The sequence below is a fragment of the Panthera pardus genome, unplaced genomic scaffold (genome assembly GCF_024362965.1).
Source record: "Panthera pardus isolate Hobbes unplaced genomic scaffold, ASM2436296v1 HiC_scaffold_13, whole genome shotgun sequence".
Taxonomy (NCBI): domain Eukaryota; kingdom Metazoa; phylum Chordata; class Mammalia; order Carnivora; family Felidae; genus Panthera; species Panthera pardus.
Genome location: NW_026526688.1, coordinates 143,617,253 through 143,640,078, shown reverse-complemented (window position 1 = coordinate 143,640,078; position 22,826 = coordinate 143,617,253). Strand labels below are relative to the sequence as shown.

The following is a 22,826-nucleotide window of genomic DNA, read 5'->3' as shown; positions in this document are numbered from 1 at the left end:
ATAAAATAGCACCCAGTAAATCATGGCTTACCTTCCTACCCCTACGATGCTAGGTCACTAAACCAAATTTGCTCAGGCAATAGAGTCCATCGGCCACATCACCCTGTGCTCTTTCAAACTCTAAAACATATGAGCCATTAAGCAAATACAAATGTTCTTCTGGGGGTGTTCTAACCACAGGGGGAGAGTGAAGGAGGTGGGAAAAAATACCCCGAATTTACATGGAGGGAAGAGGCTTGTTCTGTTTTTTAAAAGCCCCTCCGGAAGACGGCCACATTCCAGGGGGCAGCACCCGGTCACAACCCACCTGCCTCCACTCCTCCTGCGTGGGCTCCAGCGGCTCCTCTGCTCCTGAATCCGCTTCTGGCGTGCACGGCGAGGCCTCCTCTTTCCCCCAGCTCACCGGGAAGCCTGCTTGCTGCCGGCACCTGTCCAGCTCCAGGTCCACGGAGCGCCGCACCTGCCGGGCTAGCTCCTTCGCGTCCCGGGGGGCGCCGCAGGGAATGCTGGATGAGCGGCCGGCTCTGTGCGCCTGGAGGGAGCCCAGGCGAAGGGGCGAAGCGGGGAGAGAGCGGCTCTGGGGGAGAAACCACGGGGTGGGTCTCCCTGCGGAGCTCTTCTGGTTGGCTTCCTCCTTCTTCACCTGTTTCCCGTTCTCCTTTCTCGTTTTGTGCCTCATGGTGGAAACAATCTAAAAATGTCCAGAGAAGACAAAGATGTTGAGTTGTTCTTGGGGCAAGAACAGGGAAGGACACTCAGAGAGGGTCAGCAGAACCTGAATGATATTTCGACAGGCATCGAGATTGAGTAGAACGGAACAGAGGTGTTCTCTAACTTTGGATAAGCACTGGATGACTTCCCAGGCAGCCCCAGCCCCTGGCCATAGAGAGTGAAAGGCCACCAAATGTAAACAGAGTCATAACCCCCTCTCCTTCTCATCGTGTTGCAACTCATAGTGAGGGCCAGACCGTCAGTCCCCTTTTGACCCCCAGATAACTTTATTTCAAGGAAGTTATTAATGTATCCCCCAGAGGCATCCCTAACTTTGATTATTAAGGAGAATAATCATGTTACTATGTATCGGGCCCTTGGTAAATAGGTGCTATCCTGGGTACTTATCATGAATTCACTGATTAGCTCTCAGGTCGCCACCATGAGATTGCATCCTCATTTTTAGTTTTACGTGAATTAACCGATTAGCCTTCACACTCCTTTGAGATAGCATCCTCATTTACAGTACAGATAAGAAAACTGAGGTGCAGAGATAACTAAAACATTACCAGGACTGAACCCAGAAATCTGACTCCAGAGCTCCTACTTTGTGTTTTCCTCCCAAGTGGTTCCTGGACTTGGTACAAATGGCCTTGTCACCCCTCCCCAGAGCTTTGCAAACTACTGGGAAGTCAGCTTTTTGCTAAGCTCCAGAAAGCAAACTGTTCTTTAGCATTCTTTCCCCAAACTTCCTACTTCTCCTGTTTACATAATTAAATGTGATTCTTCCCATGAGATCATCTGCTTTATCGTGACTTGCTGTCTCTACCTCCATACATAGACATAGACGCAGCAGAACAGAATATTTGAATTAAAAAAAAAAATAAGGTGCCAGACATCACGCAGACTAAGAGCTGGTTTTAGGTCCCTTGGGCACCTTCTCTTCCACAAAGAACACGAAAGGGTTGAGATTATGGAGAAGCAGAAAGGGGATTTATAATGAAGGTTTTGGAGGAAGCTGTTGAAAACGTTGCAGGCGTCCCCTCCCCCACCTCTTCCAAGGAGTTATCCTTTCCCCCTTCCAACACTGAGTTTTTGGGTGCAGGGACACAGAACTCATCTTTTAGTCACCAGACCCCAAAGGGCCATAGGCAGACCTTGACAAATAGGACTTGAATCCAGAAACCTTGGGCTTTGAACTGGATGCAATCATTGGATGAGACCTGAGTGTAGACTCCATTGGGGAGGGGATGAGCGGGGTGTGCATGAAAATGTGAGGAGCAACAGGGGCAGACTAAGGTAGTGTGTGGCTACCCTACCATCTGTCTACTCTTCTTCCTTAGCAATAGAAACCCAGATTCTTACAGATACCACCTAGAATGAGGACTACACTTGCCAACCTGCCTTTCAGCTAGATGTTAACATATGACAAAATTCTGAACAGAAATATGAACAAAAATTCTGTATACAACTGAGTGTCCTTAGAGGGAAGAAACATGCCTTTCTTCTACTTTCTAAGTTATGCTGCTAGAATATGGTTGTGATGGCTGGAGCTCAAGTAGCCACGTTGGGCCATGATGTAGCATGGTAGAGCAACAAGAGAGCAGAACACTGGGCCTCTAGTGACTTTGTGGTATTACTACCAGCCCTGGACTGCTTGCTTCCAGTGTTTATTTACAGAAGGAAGAAATAATCACAAGGCATTGTTGTTTGAAGTTTTCTGTCACTTCAGCCAAATGTAGTTAATACTATTTCCACTTATTGAGTATAAATTTTGTAAGGCACATGCACATATATTTTCATTTAATCCTCACAACATCTATGATACAATCATTCACTCTCCTATTGTATAGATTCAGAAACTGAGGTTACAGTAGGTTAAATAACTTTTTCAAGGAATTATAACTATAAGTATCAGGAAAAGAATTTTTATCCATTTCTAGCCTATCCAATCACTCACCATACCTACTCAAGGAAAAAAGAACACAGTTCCATACTTCAGTATTTGTGTGTCAGAGACTACCATTCTCCCCCATCTCTTTTCCCCTTCTTTGTCATAGGAATGGAAACCCTAGCTTTTGTGCTAGGCATGTGGCCAGCCAGCCAGAAGGCTGCATTTCCAGCCTCCCTTCCAGCAAGGAGTAGTCATGTAACTACTTTCTGAACAATGGGATGAGAGCAGAAGAGATGTATACAACTTCTTTCCTGTGTCTTTAAAGGGCAGGGATATTCTTCCCCTCTTCCTCCCTCTATCCTATTGCTTGGAATACAGATGTGGTGGCAGGCCATCTTGACCTATAAGATGAGGGCTCAGGAAAGACACGCTAAGGACCGCAGAATAACAAGACATAAGGAGGCTTGGTTCTTGGATAACCTAGTAAAACACAGCTGCCATATCAGCCAAGTGCTGCATGTTCCCAGATTCAAATCCAGTCTGTCTGATTCCAAAGCCATGCTCTTTCATTTATGTCTCATATCACAAAGACTTGTATATTAATTAGAGTTGCCCAGAGCACACTAGCTTGTGTAGTAATTGCTCAGGCAAATGTTGTCAAAGATGTCGTAGTAGGGATTCCTGTGTTTTGGAAAGGGCAGCTGGGAGTTCAGAAGCCATAAGACACCATTCAATTGTTAAAAATCTATGATTAAAAGAAAATAGAATTCTTGTTTTCTAAATTTTTACTTCCAAAGTGAAACAGAAAATAGAGACGTATTAATATGGGAGTATAATGCATTCTGTCTCTCACTCCCTCCTCCTGCTGGTTATTGTAAATTTCTTTAGGGCAGGCACCATCTCTGGTTATCTTTGTATCACCCCTACCACTTCCTTTGCACATAGTAAGCACTTTAACCATAGTTGTTGAGTTTAATTCGAAATTGATCATCGTTTTTCTGTCTGCCAATAGCATCCTTCCTGAATGAAGTATGCACTTAAAACATTTGTTGAGTTTAACTGAGTTATTTGAGAGGTAGAGGCTCTTCAGGTACACTGAATGGGGGTGTTTATTAGAACTGTCTAGGTCAGGGATAGCAAATAGATGGCTCTAGCTGCCACTCCCCACTATCATGTCCATAGAAACATCACTAATGGATCGTAGCACACTTGCTCCTTGAGCCCAGATGTATATTCCTTGTTTGTTTAATCTTTTAATGTTTATTGATTTTTTAGAGAGAAAGAGAGAGAGAGACAGAGCGCAAGTGGGAGAGGGGCAGAGAGAGAGGGAGAACAGAATTTGAAGCTGGCTTCAGGCTCTGAGCTGTCAGCACAGAGCTCAAACCTACGAACCTTGAGATCATGACCAGAGCTGAAGTCAGACACTTAACCAACTGAGCCACTGAGGCGCCCCTCATGGCTTCCTTAACAGCCCTTATTAAGTCACCTGGAGTCAGCATGCAAAATGACATTGACTTTATGTAGGCAGTGACTGGGTTAAATTATTATGAACTGGGTTGTTATTATTATGAACTGGGTTAAATTATGGTGAAATATGCACTATTTCATTACTTGGCCAGTACCTTGTGCCTGTCTAGTTTAGCCAAGAGCTCCAGGTCGGTCATGTCTGACACTCCGCCATGAAGAATCAGGACCTTCTCATCAACCAGAGTGGCCAGAGGAAGCCAACAGAAAACATCTTTCAGTATTTTTAGTATTTTCTTGCCATGTGTCTGAAAAATGATATTAAGAAGATAATTTTCAAGTGATACACTTAACTTATCTGAACTAAGAAAAACTTGCTTTTAAAGGCAGCATACCTTATATTTATGCATCACTTCCTTGGTAAAGCCGTATCTAGATTTAGAAGCAAAACTAGATATTAAATTTAATGACAACACTTATGGTATAATTGAATTTTTATAAGAATTCATATACTATATACATATACTCAAATATATAGAAAAGAGACTGAGGAATAATTGCTAAATGTTTACAATTATAGCATTAACTCTGGGTCAAGAAATCAGGGGATATTTTAACGTTCTTCCTTTTGTTTATCTGTATTTCTTAGTTTTTCTACAGTGAGTTTTATTGTTCATATGATAAAGAGTACGGATATGTGGAAAAACGTTTAATGGTTTTATTAAAAGTAGGATAATATGTAGGTTTGTAAGAAATATTTTAATGTTACATATTGTGTATTCCTTTAAAAAATTGGAAATCTACTTGAAAAGGTACCTAACAAATACGAAGTTCTAACAAAGTAATTTTTCAATCACAAGTAAACATCAAATCCCCAAGTGTGTTTGAGTTTGTTACCGTAAGTTCACCAAATGGTCCTCATGGTTTCCTCGATTAAGATGGAACTCTTTTGGGTAAACCAACATGAAGGCAAAAAGAACCATCAGGATCTCTACTGAATCCTTGCCTCGATCAACGAAGTCACCATTGAAGACGTAGGCCCTCTCTGGTGACGGGAGGCCATTCTTCCCAAAAAGAAGACAAGTCCAAGAAGTGGCAACAAAGGAAGGGAATAGGAAATCAGGTCAAGCCAATGGGCATTTGACAGTTACGTCAGATCGAACACCAATTCTGTGCTTTCTGGCTCTTCTCCAAATGTGAATTGTCAATAAAAGATGGAAGTATTTTTTTATTGGTCTTACATTTTCTTTCTAGCGTGCTCATCAAAATAAGTGCTTTATACAAAGCCAGAGTTTTGCCATATGGTATGTGCAAAGGACACCAAGCTTGTGATCCAAAAGCCAGTTTTAAATTCTGGCCACAATATCTTTAGTAATAATAACAATAGCTGTCAGTTTCCTCAGGATTAAAGGATACAATAAGTGGGAAAATGCTTTGGGAAGCACAGTATATATGTAAAGTAATATTACATTAATAGGACATTCATGTATGCTGTTACACGTTCTACATTTTATAACTAAAAATGGATAGGAAAATAGCTTTCAGTTGCTTTGATAATCAATAATTTTCTTTATTTGGAAAAAAAATCAATCACTAAGTAAGGATTCTTTCTCTTTGTTAACCTCAGTCTTTTAAAACAGTTTACAAAAATATACTAAAATATAATATAGTACTGACTTTATATTATATATTTGCCACTATGTATTATTTTTTAATGACTTAAAGTAATATTTTTGAGCGCCTGCGTGGCTCAGTCGGTTAAGCATCCGACTTCGGCTCAGGTCATGATCTCACGGTTCGTGGGTTTGAGCCCCACATCGGGCTCTGTGCTAACAGCTCAGAGCCTGGAGCCTACTTCAGATTCTGCATCTCCCTCTCTCTCTGCCTCTCCTCTACTCACACTCTGTCTCTCTCTCTCTCAAAAATAAATAAACATAAAAGAAAATTTTTTAAAAATAAAAAGATAAAGTAATATTTAAAAAATCCAAGCAATACTTAAGCATTTTGTTAATAGATACTTCCAAAATAAGCCTCAGAGCAAGACAGGATCTTAAACATTCATACCTTATGAAATATAAATATTAAGTCATCCAACTGGCCATGTAAATCTCCTAACAAAGACAGAAAAAGAATATCAGTTTTTACTGGTCCTTACCACTGTGTCTCATTTTTACTATAAAAAAGGAAAATACCCAGAAAAATCTGACAAAGTTATGGTTACTTTTTTCCATATGTAAGACAGGGATAAATATTAACTTCCCTTGTTGCAGGGATAGCTAATATTGAAAGAAGAAAACACAGTATCTTTTGTCTACATGATTATCATAAATAAACAGTAAATGAAGCAAAAATAGGACAGAACAGTGCAGGGATGCAAACTCAGGTGAGAACTGGAGAGATTTTGTCCCATCTGAAGTAGGAAGCCGCTATTTATGGGCCAGTGTTAGGAGATTTTTCAAGAGGTGTTGGAAATGTCAATTTTAATATGAATTCTCCAATTTTCAAATGTTGGAAATTTATTTAAAAAATATTTTTCTGGGGCACCTGGGTGGCTCAGTTGTTTAAGCATCCAACTTCAGCTCAGGTCATGATCTCATGGTTCATGGGTTCGAGCCCCACATCAGGCTCTGTGCTAACAGCTCAGAGCCTAGAGCCTGCTTCAGATTCTGTGTCTCCCTCTGTCTCTATCCCTCCCCTGATTGTGCACACATGTGCGCTCTCTCTGTCTCTCAAAAATAAAAAAACATTAAAAAAAATTTTTAAAATTTTTTTCTGTCAGAATGGCTAGAATTAACAACTCAAGAAAACAACAGATGTTGGTGAGGATGCGGAAAAAGAGGAACCCTCTTTTGCACTGCTGGTGGGAATGCAAACTGGTGCAACCACTCTGGAAAACAGTATGGAAGTTCCTCAAAAAATTAAAAATAGAACTACCCTACGAGCCAGCAATTGGACTACTAGGCATCTAGCCAAAGAATACAAAAATACTGTTTTGAAGGGGCACATGCACCCCAATGTTTATAGCAGCACTATCAACCATAGCCAAATTATGGAAAGAGCCCAAATGTCTACTGACTGATGAACGGATAAAGAAGAGGTGGTATACACACACACACACACGCACACACACACACACACATGCACACACACGCACACACACGCATACAATGGAATACTACCTGGTGATGAAAAAGAATGAAATCTTTCCATTTGCAACAATGTGGATAGAACTAGAGTGTATAATGCTAAGCAAAATAAGTCAGTCAGAGAAAGACAGATAGCATATGATTTAAATCGTATGTGTAATTTGAGAAACACAACAGATGAACATAGGAGAACGGAAGCAAAAATAAGATAAAAACAGGGAGGGAGGCAAATCATAAGAGACTCTTAAATACAAAGAACAAACTGAGGGTTGCTGGAGGGGGGTGGGGCGATGGGCTGAATGGGTGATGGGCATTAAGGAGGGCACTTTTTGGGATGACCACTGGGTGTCATAGGTAAGAGATAAATCACTGGGTTCTACTCCTGAAGCCAAGACTCCAGTGTATGTTAACTGACTTGAATTTTTTAAAAAAAGATTTTAATTAAAAAATAATAATAATTTTAAAAATTTAAGGGGCACCTTGGTGGCTCAGTTGGTTAAGCATCTGACCCTTAATTTTGGCTCAGGTCATGATCTCATGGTTTGTGAGATTGAGCCCCATGACGGGGTCTGCGCTGATGGCTTGGAGCCTGCTTGGAATTCTCTCTCTCTCTCTCTCTCTCTCTCTCTCTCTCTCTCTCAAAATAAGTAAATAAACTTTCAAAAATAATTAAAAAATAAAGTAAATAAAAATTTAAAAATATTTCAGGGCAAACAAGACCTAGCTGCAGGTTGCACGTGGCCCTCGAGGTGCCAGTTTACAATCCCGGCTGTGCAACAGTCTGCACCTCCTAAGTGAAGATGTGGGACCTCAGTCTGTAACAGATGTCTAGTTTTTTTAAATTAAATTTAATTAATTTATTTTGAAAGAGAGAGAGAGCAGGGGAGGGGCAGAGAGAGAGAGGGAGAGAGACAGAGAGAGAAAGAGAGAGAGAGAGAGAGAGAGAGAGAGAGAGACAATCCCAAGCAGGCTCCGCGCTGTCAGCACAGAGCCTGATGCAAGGCTCGAATTCACAAACCATGAGATCATGACGTGAGCTGAAATCAAGAGTCAGACACTTAACTGACAGAGCCACCCAGGTGCCCCTGTAACAGGTGTTTAAACTTTACCGAAAACATAAGGGTATAGAAAGAATCATCATGGACAGTATTTCTCTCTGGAAGAAGAATACATGTGGACGGAAGGAATAATTTGCTAGGCATTAGGGCCTGCTGCTCAAGGCACAAGAAATAAACGTCTTCTGACAAGGGAGGATCTGGCTATTTGCAGGGATTGTGTTCTGAGTGAAAGCATGAGTTTGGAGTCAAATCTGAATTGTTTGGGGAAATAAAGCAGAGTCTGGGCCCTCTTGCCCCATAATCCTTCACTGCACTGCCTCTACTCCAGTAAGCATGGAGCGAATAAGCAAGCTCTCAGCGAGAATCACATCTTCCGCCAGCCCCGCCCTTCCTCTTCCCCATCACATGCGTTTTCTTGTTTGTGTCTAGCGTGGGAAGCCATTTCTGACTGACTCTCACCGCACACTGTGATCTCCTCGCTGTAACAGGTGGAGACCCGGTTGATGTTTGGCAGTTGTATCAGGTGTTTCCTGGTTTCATGCAAAAGATTCAAGACATAGCGAGCATGGAGCTGCTACTAGGAGGAAGAGGGGAGAGGGAACAAAACAACACTGATATTCATGCAGCAAAATGGGCCTCGCCTTTACTGCCTAATGATCCCAATCACCCAAGACCCCAAGACCCTGGTAAAGTGCCCCTGCGACTCTATGCATGGATCCTTTCTTTTTCACCCATCTTCTGCCCTTGTTTCTGCTTTTCAACATCCCCCAATATTGAACTAATTTCCTCTTTCCTTCCTTGCCTTCCGCTTGGGAGAAATGCATGCTTGTCTCAGAGAGGTGTGAAGAAGTGCACGCATGTCAATGGTACTAAGTGATCCTGACATCCTGGGGGAAACCACCCCAACGTCTCCTGTGGTGAATTATCTTCTTATGAAAGAGACGAAGAGCTGGAGTCTGGCAGAGAACCAGAATGTGACCACTTCTTACCGCCTCTGCCTCTACCACCAGGGTTTTGAGCCACTCTCATGTTTTGCCTGGACTGTTGCAGGACCTTAACTGATCATCCTGCTTCAGCCCTTGCTCCCTATGTTCCATTCAGAAAACAGAATGATTATTTTAAAAAGCAAGCCAGATTATATCATTCCTATGCCCAATGTCTCCCCATCTCTTTGAGAAGAATAAAAGTCTACCCACCCTCCTCTCTGCCTCCATTCCCTAACACTCTTCCCCGACCTCCTCCTCACCAGCCACAATGGCCTTCCTGAGGTCCCTGAGCCATCCAGGCAAGGTCCTGCCTCCTGGCCTTTCCATTTGTTCCCTCTGCCTGGAACATTTTTCTGGAGGCATCCACATGGTGCGTTTCTTCACCATCTTCAACCTTTGCTCAGAAATCACCTTATCCATGGTGCTTTCTAAGACTACTCCATAAATTGCCATCTCTCCTACCCAGAACTTAGTTTATTCTCTTACATAGCTCTTATCTCCTTCTAATATACTGCAGAATCTGCTTATTTGTTGTTATTTATTTATCTACTGTCTGTCTCTCCTCTAGAATGTTAGCCCTGTGAGAGCAGGAATTGGTGTCTGTCTTGCTCATTGCTATATCCCCAGTGCCCAGAACAGTGTCTGTACATAGCAGTGCTCAGTAATTATCAGTGGGATGAATGAACAAAGAAATATTACATGATGAGGAGGAGAAGTTTTCAGTGCATAAAAACTGGCTTATTGACTACAAGGTCCTGGCTAAGCAAAGGGGGCATGGCATCTCTCTAGTGGATCCATGACACTAACACCCTAAATCCAGGGCTATTCCTTCTGTGTTGGGTCTGGTCTCCCTCTCCATATTCCACAAAGTTGGTCGTGACCCAGGTTTCCCAGGGTGAGCTTACCTGTTTCAGTCTGAAAGCTTCCACCAGGGCAGTTGCGTGATCAGGAAGGAGTGGGAAGGAGAGGCGTGGTCCCGTGTAATTGTCAGGGACTTCTATAGATTCATAGTCACCGAATTTCTCCATCTCAGAGTCCTGGGGGAATCTGTCCTCGGTGAACATGCGGTCCAGGAAGTCCCCTGGTTAGGACAGAAAGGGTAGGACAGCTTATGTTCAGATGTTCAGTCCATGGGCAATACAAAACAGTCTTTCCCTGGACCATACTTTTTTGAGAGAGAGAGAGAGAGAGAGAGAGAGAGAGAGAGAGAGAAAGAGAGAATTCTAAGCAGGCTCCACCCTGTCAGCACAGAGCCTGATTCAGGGCTTGAACTCATGAATTGTGAGATCAAGACCTGAGCTGAGATCAAGAGTCAGATGCTTAACTGACTGAGCCACCCAGGTGCCCCAATTTTACTTTTATTTTAAAAGACCGAGGTTTGGGGCGCCTGGGTGGCTCAGTCTGTTAAGCGACTGACTTTGGCTCAGGTCATGATCTCACAGTCCGTGAGTTTGAGCCCCGCGTCGGGCTCTGTGCTGACAGCTCAGAGCCTGGAGCCTGCTTCGGATTCTGCGTCTCCCTCTCTCTTTGCCCCTCCCCTGCTCGTGCTCTCTCCCTCTGTCTCTCAAAAAATAAATAAATGTTAAAAAAATGTTAAAAGGCTGAGATTTGTCAGACTTAGAACAGAAATTTAGCAGCTGAGGCTTGTAAGCAGAAGGAAAGGGAAAAACCTTGGTGAAACAAAAAAGCTCACAGGTATTTCTGGTGCTGTCAGTCAGTGTGCCAGAAGCCATCAGACCTTTCAAGGTCCTTCAGGCAAGGGCCAACCATCAGCCTCTGCATCTCTGGCCTGGGAGCTTTCTTCCTGGGTCCACAGAGGGCCCTGCTTGGCAGGCCAGAAATGCTGTGGAATTAACGACGCTTCCTATCCATCCCTCCCAGCAGCCTTCAACTAATGAGTCTCAGGAGTTGACACAGGAAGACTCTAGATCTCTCTGCCTTCAGGTGGGATCATTCCAAGGCAAGTGTTCTGCACTATTTCCCAGGCACCTTTTGTTGCTGGCTTAGTAGCCCCCACCCCTGCCTCTGCCTCTTTATAAGCTGCCTTCCCTTCCCTGAATTCCTTCCCCAGTCCCTCCCCACCGCCCGATTGTTTTCCTGTATTTAACAAACAAACTCCTTGCACTCAAATTCTTGTCTCCAGGTGTGATTCTGGGAGAACCCAGAAGCTGCCATTTATCTGTCAGCCTCCTCACTCGTTCCCTGGCCGTCACGGGATCTATGCCCCCTGTGTCTCCCCCGCTCAGTCTGATATCTACAACCCTGAGACCCTCCTGTATGGCAGGTCATACTCACTCTCATGGTTGCTGCTGGGGGTGAAGTGATCCACAAGGTAGCTGAAGAAATCATGGAGCTGCAGAAGAGTCGAAGACTTGGCTTTAGAGATGGGCGCAAAGAGAACCAGGAGGGGTCCGGGTCAGCTGCACCCTCTGGGCACCTGGCCCTTGCTGCCCATGTGCTGGAAGACAGAGCTCGAGTGACTGGGGCCCACATCCCGCCGCACCTTGACCTGGTCTTGCTGTCCCGCGTACTCTATAGACTGGAAGATGCGCCAGGTGCAGTGCCGCCTCATCTCCAGGCGCGCCGTGTAGCGTCGGTACCATCTCTGGATTAGGGCTGCCGCCTTGAAGGCTGTGACACAGATGGAGAAGACAGCCTGTGAGCTGGGACTCCCTGGGCCAGGGCGGAGGTGAAGGGCACCGCTCCTGTTGTCATCTGGGGACAGGATGGTGGGGAAAGCACTACCCATTGCCCCTGGGAGGAAGGATTTGCCTCACCGCTGGCTGGGGGGCTCTCTTCCCCACTCCCTCCCCCACCCCACCTTCATTCTCACCTAGTGGTTATACTAATATCACTGTAGGTTTACTGGAACTCCTACTGTCTGCTGAAAACTCTTATGTGTGAGAGGTGGAAAGGTTGGATTGCCAGGATCATTGAGAGATCTAAACTGGACAGGTTGCAAGCATGAGGCATACTTGAAGGGTGGGATAATACAGGGGTAGAGGGTGGGGAGGACATTTTGACATTCTAACAACAGACTGGATATCAAAAGATCTGGGTTCTAGGCCTGGAAATGCCCTGACCAGCTATGTGGCCTCAGGAGAATTACCTTCCTGGGACTCAGTGTCCTCATCTGAAAAGGGAATGGGCTCTATATGACTGGGGAAAACAAACAATGGGCAAACACACAAATTACTACATACAATGTCAGGTGGCAGTAAGTGCTTGCTGGGTTCTATGCTTGCGATCTCACCCCCCTCACCCACTATCAAATCTGCAGGCCGCCTTTGGGCTTCTCTTTTTGCCAGGGCCTGTGCTAGGTGGCCGTGTTCCACAGGGTGGCATGAGTAGGTTTACTTCCTCCTAAGAGCTTTAGGACCCACGGTCAAGTCCTACTGCCAGAGAACAGCTGTTCACATAAATAACTAGATTCTTCTTAAGCTCCTGGGCCTGAATGTGCCACTGGTGATGAATGGAGTATTCATGGATAAAGCAGGATTAAAAAGGAAACCCTGCAGGTTAATTCAGGTCAACCTCGTGAACAGTAGACAGATTGATTTAATATATTTAGCTTGCATTAGAGAGCTAGTAGAATTCTGGCTGATTTCCTTACAAGGAAGGTTGATGGTAGAGTGAGAAAAGAGAACCAGAGGGAAACTTAAGCAAAGCTGAATTTGATTTCCTCTGATAAAAAATGTCAAACTGTAGCTACTTCTCAAAGGCCCTTACCAAATGCTAAGGCTGAAGCTCTACCGATTGAATTCTGTAAATCCATGCTCAGAACCGTGAATGAAATGTCTGCAGTAAGAGCTACAGACCCTCCAGGAACTAATGGGAAGCACAGATACGTGGGCCTCGCTCACCCTAAACCTACAGCATTAGAATCTCTACAGGGATCTTCAGGTTTAACCAGCCCCACATGTGGTTCTTACATGCAGTGAAGTGTAAGCAATACTGAGGGGTATCGTGGCCACCAAGGTTCTGTGAAAATGTTGTTTGCTAACACGTTGCTTCAACATTTAAAGGCAAAGGCTGCCAACTAGACATACTTCTATCCTCAGTCTTGCTTGGCTCCTTAGGGCAGGGAGGACACCCAGTGGCTCTTTCTCACTCTTTTTTTCTCCCTCTCAGTCCTGGCAGGGATCTGGGGTAACTGAGATAGGGGCTGAGAGGTGCAGGATAGTCTAAGTCCCTCTGCCCTCTCCTTTCCAACAGCACAATACAACATGCTTGGGCTCCTCTTACTCCAGCTTTGTGTAGACTAGATCTGAGGGTACAAGACACCTACCTGTTAAAACCCCCTATTAACAACAAGGCAACTACATGAAGAGAGACAGAGGTCAAAGGTCACCAAGGCACCAGTGAGTGAATCAAAAGCTGACTTAGAAGTAGAACCTCCTTGGGGCACCTGGGTGGCTTAGTCAGTTAAGCATCTGGATCTTGATCTCAGCTCAGGTCACCATCTCGTGGTTTGTGAGCTAGAGCCCTGCATCAGTCCCTGTGCTGAACGTGTGGAGCCTGCTTGGGATCCTCTCTCTCTCCCTCTTTCTCTGCCCCTCCACTGCTCTCTCTCTCTCTCTCTCTTCCCAAATAAATACGTTGACAAAGAAAGAAAGAAAGAAAGAAAGAAAGAAAGAAAGAAAGAAAGAAAGAAAGGGAAAGATAGAACCATCGGGTGTCTGGCTGGCTCAGTCAGTACAGCATGCACAGTACAGCATGCAACTTTTGATCTTGGGGTTGTGAGTTCAAGCCCTACATCGGGTGTAGTGACTACTTTAAAAATAAAATTTTGAAAAAAATTCAAAAAGAAGTAGAGCCTCCAGCTCCAGCTTCCCACAGAATCATGGGCAAACCACCCAACTGGGCCCTCTGCAAATTCCTGACCCACAAAATTATGAGCAGATAAAATGATTGTCTCCAGCCACCAAGTTCTCTGATAGTTTGTTATGCTGCAACAGATAATTGGGACAGGAATCATATAAATGCTTTTCAAAGTTATAAAACAAATTTAAAACAAAATGAAAACAAAATGAAAAAAAATGAAAAGAAAAAAATGAAAAAAAATGAAAAAAAAAATACATAAAATAAAACAAAATGAAAAATCAATCTCCAAAGATTAAAAGCAAAAGTTAAACAAGTGAATCTAACCTTATATAAGTTAGAAACACAGAAAGGAGTTACTTCAAATGACTTAAGAATTCAGTAATTTGTATGTCCCTAGTGGATATATATCCAAAGGACAAAATGAACTACAAAGAAATCTTAAGAAATGTTCAGGGGCACCTGGGTGGATCAGTCATTTGAGCATCTGACTTCGGCTCAGCTCATGACCTCATGGTTCACGAGTTCCAGCCCCACACTGGGCCTGCTGCTGTCAGCACAGAGTGGAAGATCCTCTGTCTCCCTCCTCTCTGACCCACCCCTGCTCACACTCTCTCTCAAAAATAGATAAATATTAAAAAAAAGAATTTTTAGTAATCACATTGTTTATACTAGTATTGTTATTATTCGGAAACTATTATTTATACATGGTAGGATAAAGTAAATAATACTATTTTAATGCTGTTAGGGAAAAAAGATTTAAAAAAAAATTTTTTAATGTTTATTTTGAGAGAGAGAGGCGGGGGGTGGGGTGAGGAGGGGCAGAGAAAGAGGGAGACACAGAACCTGAAGCAGGCTCCAGGCTCTGGACTCTCAGCACAGAGCCCAATGTGGGGATCAAACTCAGAAACCATGAGATCATGACCTGAGCCGAAGTTGGACTTAGTCAGTCTTAACTGACTGAGCTACCCGGACACCCCATGGACAAAAGATTTTTAATAAAGAGCTATATATAAATAATAACATCAAGGTTGTTAAGTAAAAATACTGTGTTCCTAAATATAAATTAGTCATGCTGGGGTTTTTTCTAAATAATACATATTTCTGTATCTGTTCATTGAAAAATTATAGAAAGATATAGGCCAACTGGAAGCAAGGGGACACCCCACACCCTAAAGAAGAAGTTACTCCAGGGCCAAAAATGTGCAAGATGAGCCTGGGACATATTGCCAAACTAGAAAGTAAGGAAGCCACGAGCTTACAGACATGCGTCAGCCCATATAAACAAAGTGTTGTCATGATTTCCTTTGCTTTCCTCCTACGTCTTTGGCTGCCTGTCTTCAGTCTCCTTTGCTGACTTATCCTCTTCCACCTGGTGCTTAGGCCCTGGAGTCCTTCATGGCTCTGTCCTAGGCCCAGGTCTCTGATCCATCTTTACTCTCCCTCTAGGCTACTTCAGAGACCCCCATGGCCTCAACCACCATGCAACACTCTGATGTTTTCCAATGTTTATCTCTCCAGCCCAACCTCACCTCCAAAATCCAGATGTGAATACGCAGCTGCCTACTCAGTCCTTCCACCTGCATATCTCACGGCCACCTCAACCCCAGCATAAACTCACCATCTTCTCTCTAGTCAAAGTTGCTTCTCCTCCCACTATCTTTACGTCAGGAATTGGCATTATTGACTGCCCAGTTTTGCTGGCCGGAAAACTGGAAGTCATTTTTGATCCACCCTTCTCCCTCACTCCATACGTCTACTCAGTTGGGCCCTGTCAGTTCCACCTCCTAACTATTGTTAGAATTCACCTTCTCTCCATCTCTGCTGCCAATAACTCGGGACTAAGGCAGCAGCATCTCTTGCTTAGATGACTTTAGTAGCTTTCAGACTGTTCCTTCTTCTACTTTTACTCTCTCCCTTCCTTCTTCACAGAAGCCAGAGGTCTTTTGATACATAAATCTTAATATGAACTCCGTATTTTGAATTCATCAATGGTTCTTCATGCCCTTAAGATAAGATTTAAAATCCTATAGACCCTGAGTGATCTGGGCTTTGCCTACCTCGGCAGCCTCATGTTATGCTGTTCTCCATCTTGTTCACTTCAGACAATTCAGTTCCTCAAACATGCCTCACTTCTTTCTAGCTCATGATCTTTGTACATACTGAACCCTCTACCTGAAATGCTCTTTCATCTACTTTTTGCCCAACTTTATTTCAATCACTTGTACATGTATAATTTGGGATAAACCCTTGTGGACAACACTCATTTCTTCAGGTCAAATATAGTTCACCAACTCCTAAGATATTCAGCTGACATTCTGGTGATCTTGTCACAAGGAGGAGAAGCTGATTTTCAAGGGTTGCCTGAGGAGAAATAAAATGGTTTCCTTATTCTATTCTGAGAAACCCCTCCCCATGCAATGTAGATTTGGGGATACTCACAGCTAGTTTGGAAGGTGGGAAACACATACCTTTCTCTGCATTCTGGAAAGCAAAATGATGTTGGGTTGAGGTACCACTTCCCATAGTGTATGTACAAGGTTTCTGCAGGACACAGACAGCAGGTCTGAGGGAGCAATTGTTTGCTGACACAAGGAAGAGGGAGTCTGAAATAAGGGAATTCAGGCAGAGTATTAGTTCAGATAGACCAAGTAATCTATGGACCTCATCTCCCACATCATAAAAAATGTGGGACTATCATATGACAGCACCCTCCCCACCTCGGTGATGTCGGTGCATGAGATGTTCCCCCCTGCAAATTCCCTCCATGTGTCATCTCACATCTCTCCCATGTTCCCAGCCTTTCTACTAGCTTTTTCCTTTTCAATTTAGAAGCGTACTGAGTCTCTTTTCTTATACTCTCAAAGCACTTCACCACCACAACCACCACCACCATCATTATCATCATTATCATTATCCTTTGACTCCTATATCCCTCTAGCTATAAGCCAGCCTCCCTTTTCTTCTCATTCATATTTCTCTTAAGTAGACTACATATTTTCTGCCTAATCCCTCTTAAAACCAGTTTTTACATCTTCTCTATTGATCAAAACTTTTCATGCTGGTGTCTCTAATGCCTTTGTCTTTTTAGTCCTTACTTTGCCCAAATAGCAAAGCCATGTGCCTCCACAAGTCCCACCTTGATCAAAATTCTACTCCTTGAGTTTCCACGATGCCAGATTCCCTTGCGTTTGCTCCTTCCTCTCTGACTACTCTTCCTCCTTCTTGAGCTGACTTTCCACTGTCAATCCTTTAAATATCAATTTTTATTTGTATTCTAGTCTCAAACGTCAGGTCTTCTCACTTGGAACATACTTCCTGGATGATTGAATGAATATTCACACATTCAACTATTACCTCCTACTGCTCAAATATATATCTCCATCACGGATCATGCATATACCTCAGCCCCATATACTCAGCTTCCTGCTAACCTTTCACTGGGGTGCCTCAGACTCCATGTACCACAAACAGAACTCATCTTCCCAAAAGCCTACTCCTCAAGCCTCATCTCTCTTCTCTGCTTTCCTCAAACTGCTCTTTGACCACCATGACCTATGTGTTTTTGTTCTGACCTGGAATGTTCTTCCTCTCCCATTCCTCTTGGCTAACTTGGCTAACTTTACTCATTCCTTAAGGCTCACTTTGGGCATCACTTTAGGAAAGCCAGTTTGACAGGCCCCTCCTGTGAGTTCTTGAATAACCTATTCACATCTCCATTACTGCGGTAAGATATTATACTTCCCTATTTTGTGTCTCTCTACCATCAAACTACCAGTTGCTTGAGAGCAAAGGCTGTGTGTGAGCAAATTCATCATTATATATCTAGAAATTAGCGTGGGCTTGGCATGTGGCAGAGATTCAATAGATATTAATTGAATAAATTTATTTATTTTTACCATTTATTTATTTATTGGCACATTCATTTTTACACAATAAAGATCAATCTTTTCCTAGCTCTTCTTCAGGAAGCAATCTGAGATGTACTGACTTAATGTTGAGAGTGGATCCCACTTTTTTTTTTTTTACTGTTTATTTTTGAGAGAGATAGAATGAGTGGGAGAGAGGCAGAGAGAGAGGGACATAGAGAATCCCACACAGGCTCTACACTACCAGCTCAGAGCCCGACACAGGGCTCAAACTCACAAACCATGAGATGATGACCTGAGCCAAAGTCAGACGCTTAACTGACTGAGCCACCCAGGTGCCTATGGATTCCATTTCTATATTTTTCCCCCTAACCTCACATCTACCCTACTCTACTTCCTCTATTTTTAAAGGTTATTGTCTTGGGGATTGTCAAAAAGTTATCTTTTCCCTTGCAAATCAAAGAAAAGTCTCACCTTGCTTGTGTTGGTTAGCTTACTTTGACTAAATGATCAAAGACAAAAAGACTATGATCTCTTTTGTGTGTGTGTGCAAAATGATTCCCAGATGTAAGAGATACCATAAAACCAGAACCTGAGTATGGGTCAAACCGAATAGCCATCATGACCAAATCAACCCAACTTTCTCCAGATAACTTGCACAGTTTTAGAGCTAAAGGGGGTAACAGTAATGACTGAGTCCACCAGTGACTCACTTACAACTTGTTTTGATCATTGGTAACTTGCCTGTAGAGCCATGTTGTGTCCTAAAGTGTTTCTGTTTTGGAAGCATACAGGTGCAGGTGAGAATTTCAGATCAGCTTCTCACTAGACCTTGGTCGCTTAACCTCTCATAGACTCAGTTTTCTCCTCTGTATATATGAGAGTAATAAATAATGTATTTAAAGTGTTCTCAGTATATGGTAGAATCTCAATACATGTTGATAGATTGTATCTGATATATTTATTTTACAATATCAATAACCAAAAACATGCCCCTGGCTCAGATTTAGGAAGCAGAAAAAGACATACTATCTCAATACAGCATTGTTATAAACTGTATGTGTCCCCCATAAATTCACAAATTGACTTTCTAACTCCCAGTGTGATGTTATTTGGAGGTGGAGCTTTTGGGAGGTTATTAGGTTTAGGTGAGGTCATGAGGGTGGTAACCACATGATGGGATTAGTGTCCTTATAAAAAAAAAAAAAGAGGAAGAAAGATTAGATCGATCTGTGTGTGTGTGTGTGTGTGTGTGTGTCATGTGAGCAAGGTGGTGGCCATCTGCAAGCCAAGAAGAGAGCACACAACACAAATCAAATCTGCTGACATCTTGATCCTGGACTACTCAGCCTCCAGAACTGTGATAAATAAATGTATGTTGTTTAAGCCACTCACCTGTGGTATTTTGTTCCAGCACCCCTAGCTGACCAAGACAAGCAGAAACCAATAGGATGGATACTGATTATTTCTGGGTCAAAGATGGTTATTATTAAATTATCCCTCTTTTGCCCTTCAGGCACCTTGTTTCTTATGAGTTTATAAATTCAAAAATGGTGGCAGAATAAGACAACTTTGTCTATCACCTACCCTATAAAAAAAAGCCATTGAGATAGAAGTATGATGTTGCCATGGAGTGAGAGAGGAATAACTATCAGGGACCAATAAACTATTTGAAATAACCTGCAGGGGTGAAAGAAATGAAGGCTCTCCTCAGGCAGCACATCCAGTTATAATTAATTCTGGTCATCAAGGACAAAAAGGATGTGCCTTCATATATCGTGGAAGGGGACAGGGAGCACCCAGATATCAGGACGGGACTCCGTGATCTCATCTGTTTCTTGTCTGTGAATTGGTGGTAGTAACTCCATTACATGGTTATGACAAGGGGAAGATGAGGTTTTATGTGAAGAGAACTTTGCAAATGTTTGTCATTGCCATTAAAAACCATAGATGAGGAACCTTTTTAAACGACACTCTCAGAATCTCTTAAAATATCTCTCTCCCCAAAATAATAAGCACTTTAAATATTTTATCAGCACAGAATTAACAAAATACATCATGGGACATTAAAAGGGGAATGGAATAGCATTCAGCCATGACAAAGAACACAGCAAATCAGTATGTAATGGCATGAAAATATCCCCAAGATACATCAATGCATGAAGAAAAGCAAATTGCAGAATAGCATGCCTAATATGATCTCATCTATATAAAAAAAGTATCAGTAAGTATACAATCAAATAGCATACACCAAATTGTTAATAGTGATTATCTCTGCAGAATGGGCTTGTGTGATAAACTTTCATTTTTAACTTACTCTATTATAACTTTGATAATTAAAAATCAAGAAATCATATTTTTCAAAAAAATGTCCATATAAGAAAGAAATTAAAAAGTGGTTCTGACTAAATAGGTATTACCTATGGCTGTCTTAAGAGAAGAAACTGATATCATTTACAGACCTGTAAAGGACATTCTAAAAGTAAGGAGTAGAAAGGAGAACTAAAATAATTCTCAAGGGAAAAAAGGAAAGCTTCGTAAAACCAAACATGAAAAATGAGCTTGATGTAGACTCAGACTGTTGAACTGACACCTTTTGGTAATGACTAATTACTTTTCCTGCTGGTGATCACTCCGGTGAGCCATCTTCTCAGGTAAACAGCACATGTACATCATATGGGTGAGACCCCTGTCCTTCTAGGATTTGCCTTAGCACCTCCATATTTGACATTATCATTTAAAAAAAAAATGTTGGTAATTGTTTATCTTCCCCCAAATGAACCTCAAAATACACATAGCAAATACCCTCCCTGGGTGAGTTGATAATAGGGGCTTTCTCTTACCTCTATCCTCAAATCAAACCTGTATTATTTCCCGTGTAAGAACATACATTTGTTGCCCTCCTTTCTGTGCTTTAGGTGAGAAAGAAAGCTCTTACCTTCTTTGGTATTCTTTACTACAACACACAAGGAGGCAGAAACCTCTTTAACACACAGGTGTGACCCCCCATCCTGTCTTCTGAGTTGGCTGAGGGATCCCTGGCTGATGTAGTTTCTTCCAGGCCTGTAAGTGTGATAAGGCCCACGCCCAGCCTGGCATACCTTGTCCCAGAAAGGCAGCGGTGACATCCACAGCCGTGGCCAAGCCTTCAGGGCTCCCCACCTCACATCAGTAGGCACCTCTTGACCTCCATCAGATCAGGCCTGTGAGGAGGATGTGAAGGGAGAGATGGCATAGTCAGGGTGACTCCCTCACACGTAGGCCCCACTCCTGAAGACAGTCTCTCCTCTGCTCTCTCCCGCCCTGGCCCCACGTCTAAGCCTTCTTACTCCCCTGGATTAGGAGGCTGTGTTTCTCAAGCCGCATCTGCGTAGCCTGAGCTCCTTAACCCAGAAACAGAGGAGTTCTGACAGCACGGGGCCTGGGGCTCAGAGCAGGTCTGGCACACAGGGGTCTCTGCTGTCCCACGGGAGTCCCACAGGAGACTAGGCACTCTTTCTCATGGCTGGCTTTCCTCTGTTCACAAAACATGATAGAAACACCTTGCCTTTTCCTGTTTACTTCTCCTACTCTTGCTGACTTTCCTTAGGATATAACATAAACTATTAATATACTGAAATATTAATCACTATTCCCAGGCAACTTACGTTTTCAGTTAATCTAAGATGCTTATGTGTATGCTGGTAGGTACTAACTATGCCATTGGAATCTGCAAAGAAATTTACATTTTGTTTATCTGCATCCATTTTGTAGGCCAAGCTTGTTGTTATGCTATTCAAATCCTCTTTATCCTTATGGATTCTTCCCGATCTGCTCATCTTTGAAAAAAATGTTTCGAAGATTTCTGTGATAAGTACAGAGTTAGCAATTTATCCTTGTATTTCTGAATCTTTGCATTATAGTTTTTGTAGCTCTGTAGTAAAATATATATTGAATCATATAAAATTGCCATTATATATTTATATAATTATAATACATGAAGGCATATGGATGTTTTATTTTCTTGCTATAGGGTGGTTTATCAAAATAAAATATCACTCTGCCAAAATCCATTTTGGCTTGAATTCTCTTTTGTCTGATACTGGTATTTTCACATTGACTCACTTTTGTTAGGGATTGACTGCTAACATTTTTTTCCCCCAAATTCGCTAAAAGTCAAAAGACTGATAAAATCCTAGGGGTGCCTGAGTGGCTTATTCAGTTAAGTGTCTGGCTCTTGATTTTGGCTCTGATCATGATCCCACAGTTCATAGGATGGAGCCCTGCACTGGGCTCTGTGCTGACAGCATGGAGCCTGCTTGGGATTCTCTCTCTCCCTCTCTGCCCCTCCCCCACTATCTCTCTCTCTCTCAAAATAAATAATTTAAAAAATAAAGGTAAAATTAAAAAAACTTAAAAAAAGATTGATAAAATCCTGTATTATTGACAGTATGAGAAAAGGAGCCTCTCCATACACTACTGATGGGAATGTAAATTCACTTTGTTGTAGTTAAGCTAGATTGAATTTTAATTGTGATTTATTAAAGTATGAATTTAAATAATTTATTTTTAGCTGAAAATAGTACATTCTTTTAAAAATATTTTTTGGGGCGCCTGGGTGGCTCAGTCGGTTGAGCGTCCGACTTCGGCTCAGGTCATGATCTTGCGGTCCGTGAGTTCAAGCCCCGCATCGGGCTCTGGGCTGATGGCCCAGAGCCTGGAGCCTGCTTCCGATTCTGTGTCTCCCTCTCTCTCTGCCCCTCCCCCGTTCATGCTCTGTCTCTCTCTGTCTCAAAAATAAATAAATGTTAAAAAAAAAAAATTAAAAAAAAATATTTTTTATCTGAATACCGTTGACAAACAATGTTAAATTAGTTTTAGGTGTGCAACATAGTGAT

The 22,826-nt window shown here is 42.6% G+C and overlaps 1 protein-coding gene across 3 annotated transcripts in view; it reads right to left on the bottom strand.

Annotated features, from left to right (window-relative positions):
• The window catches only part of PPEF2 (protein phosphatase with EF-hand domain 2), a 35,134-nt gene extending 12,654 nt beyond the window's left edge, over positions 1 to 22,480 (bottom strand). The window contains exons 1-10 of one of the 3 annotated variants that reach the window (XM_019467273.2): positions 21,051 to 22,480; positions 11,763 to 11,890; positions 11,555 to 11,612; positions 10,165 to 10,340; positions 8,733 to 8,847; positions 6,134 to 6,180; positions 4,967 to 5,133; positions 4,465 to 4,501; positions 4,228 to 4,377; positions 308 to 691 (exon numbers count right to left, since the gene is read on the bottom strand). In XM_019467273.2, coding sequence (XP_019322818.2) covers positions 308 to 691; positions 4,228 to 4,377; positions 4,465 to 4,501; positions 4,967 to 5,133; positions 6,134 to 6,180; positions 8,733 to 8,847; positions 10,165 to 10,340; positions 11,555 to 11,612; positions 11,763 to 11,831 — 1,203 coding nt within the window. In that variant the 5' untranslated portion in view covers positions 11,832 to 11,890; positions 21,051 to 22,480. Of the gene's footprint in view, positions 1 to 307; positions 692 to 4,227; positions 4,378 to 4,464; positions 4,502 to 4,966; positions 5,134 to 6,133; positions 6,181 to 8,732; positions 8,848 to 10,164; positions 10,341 to 11,554; positions 11,613 to 11,762; positions 11,891 to 16,551; positions 18,152 to 21,050 lie in introns of those variants that run through there. The other 2 variants (XM_053901480.1, XM_053901479.1) reach the window with 2 other exon arrangements.
• Between the last annotated feature and the right edge of the window lie 346 nt (positions 22,481 to 22,826).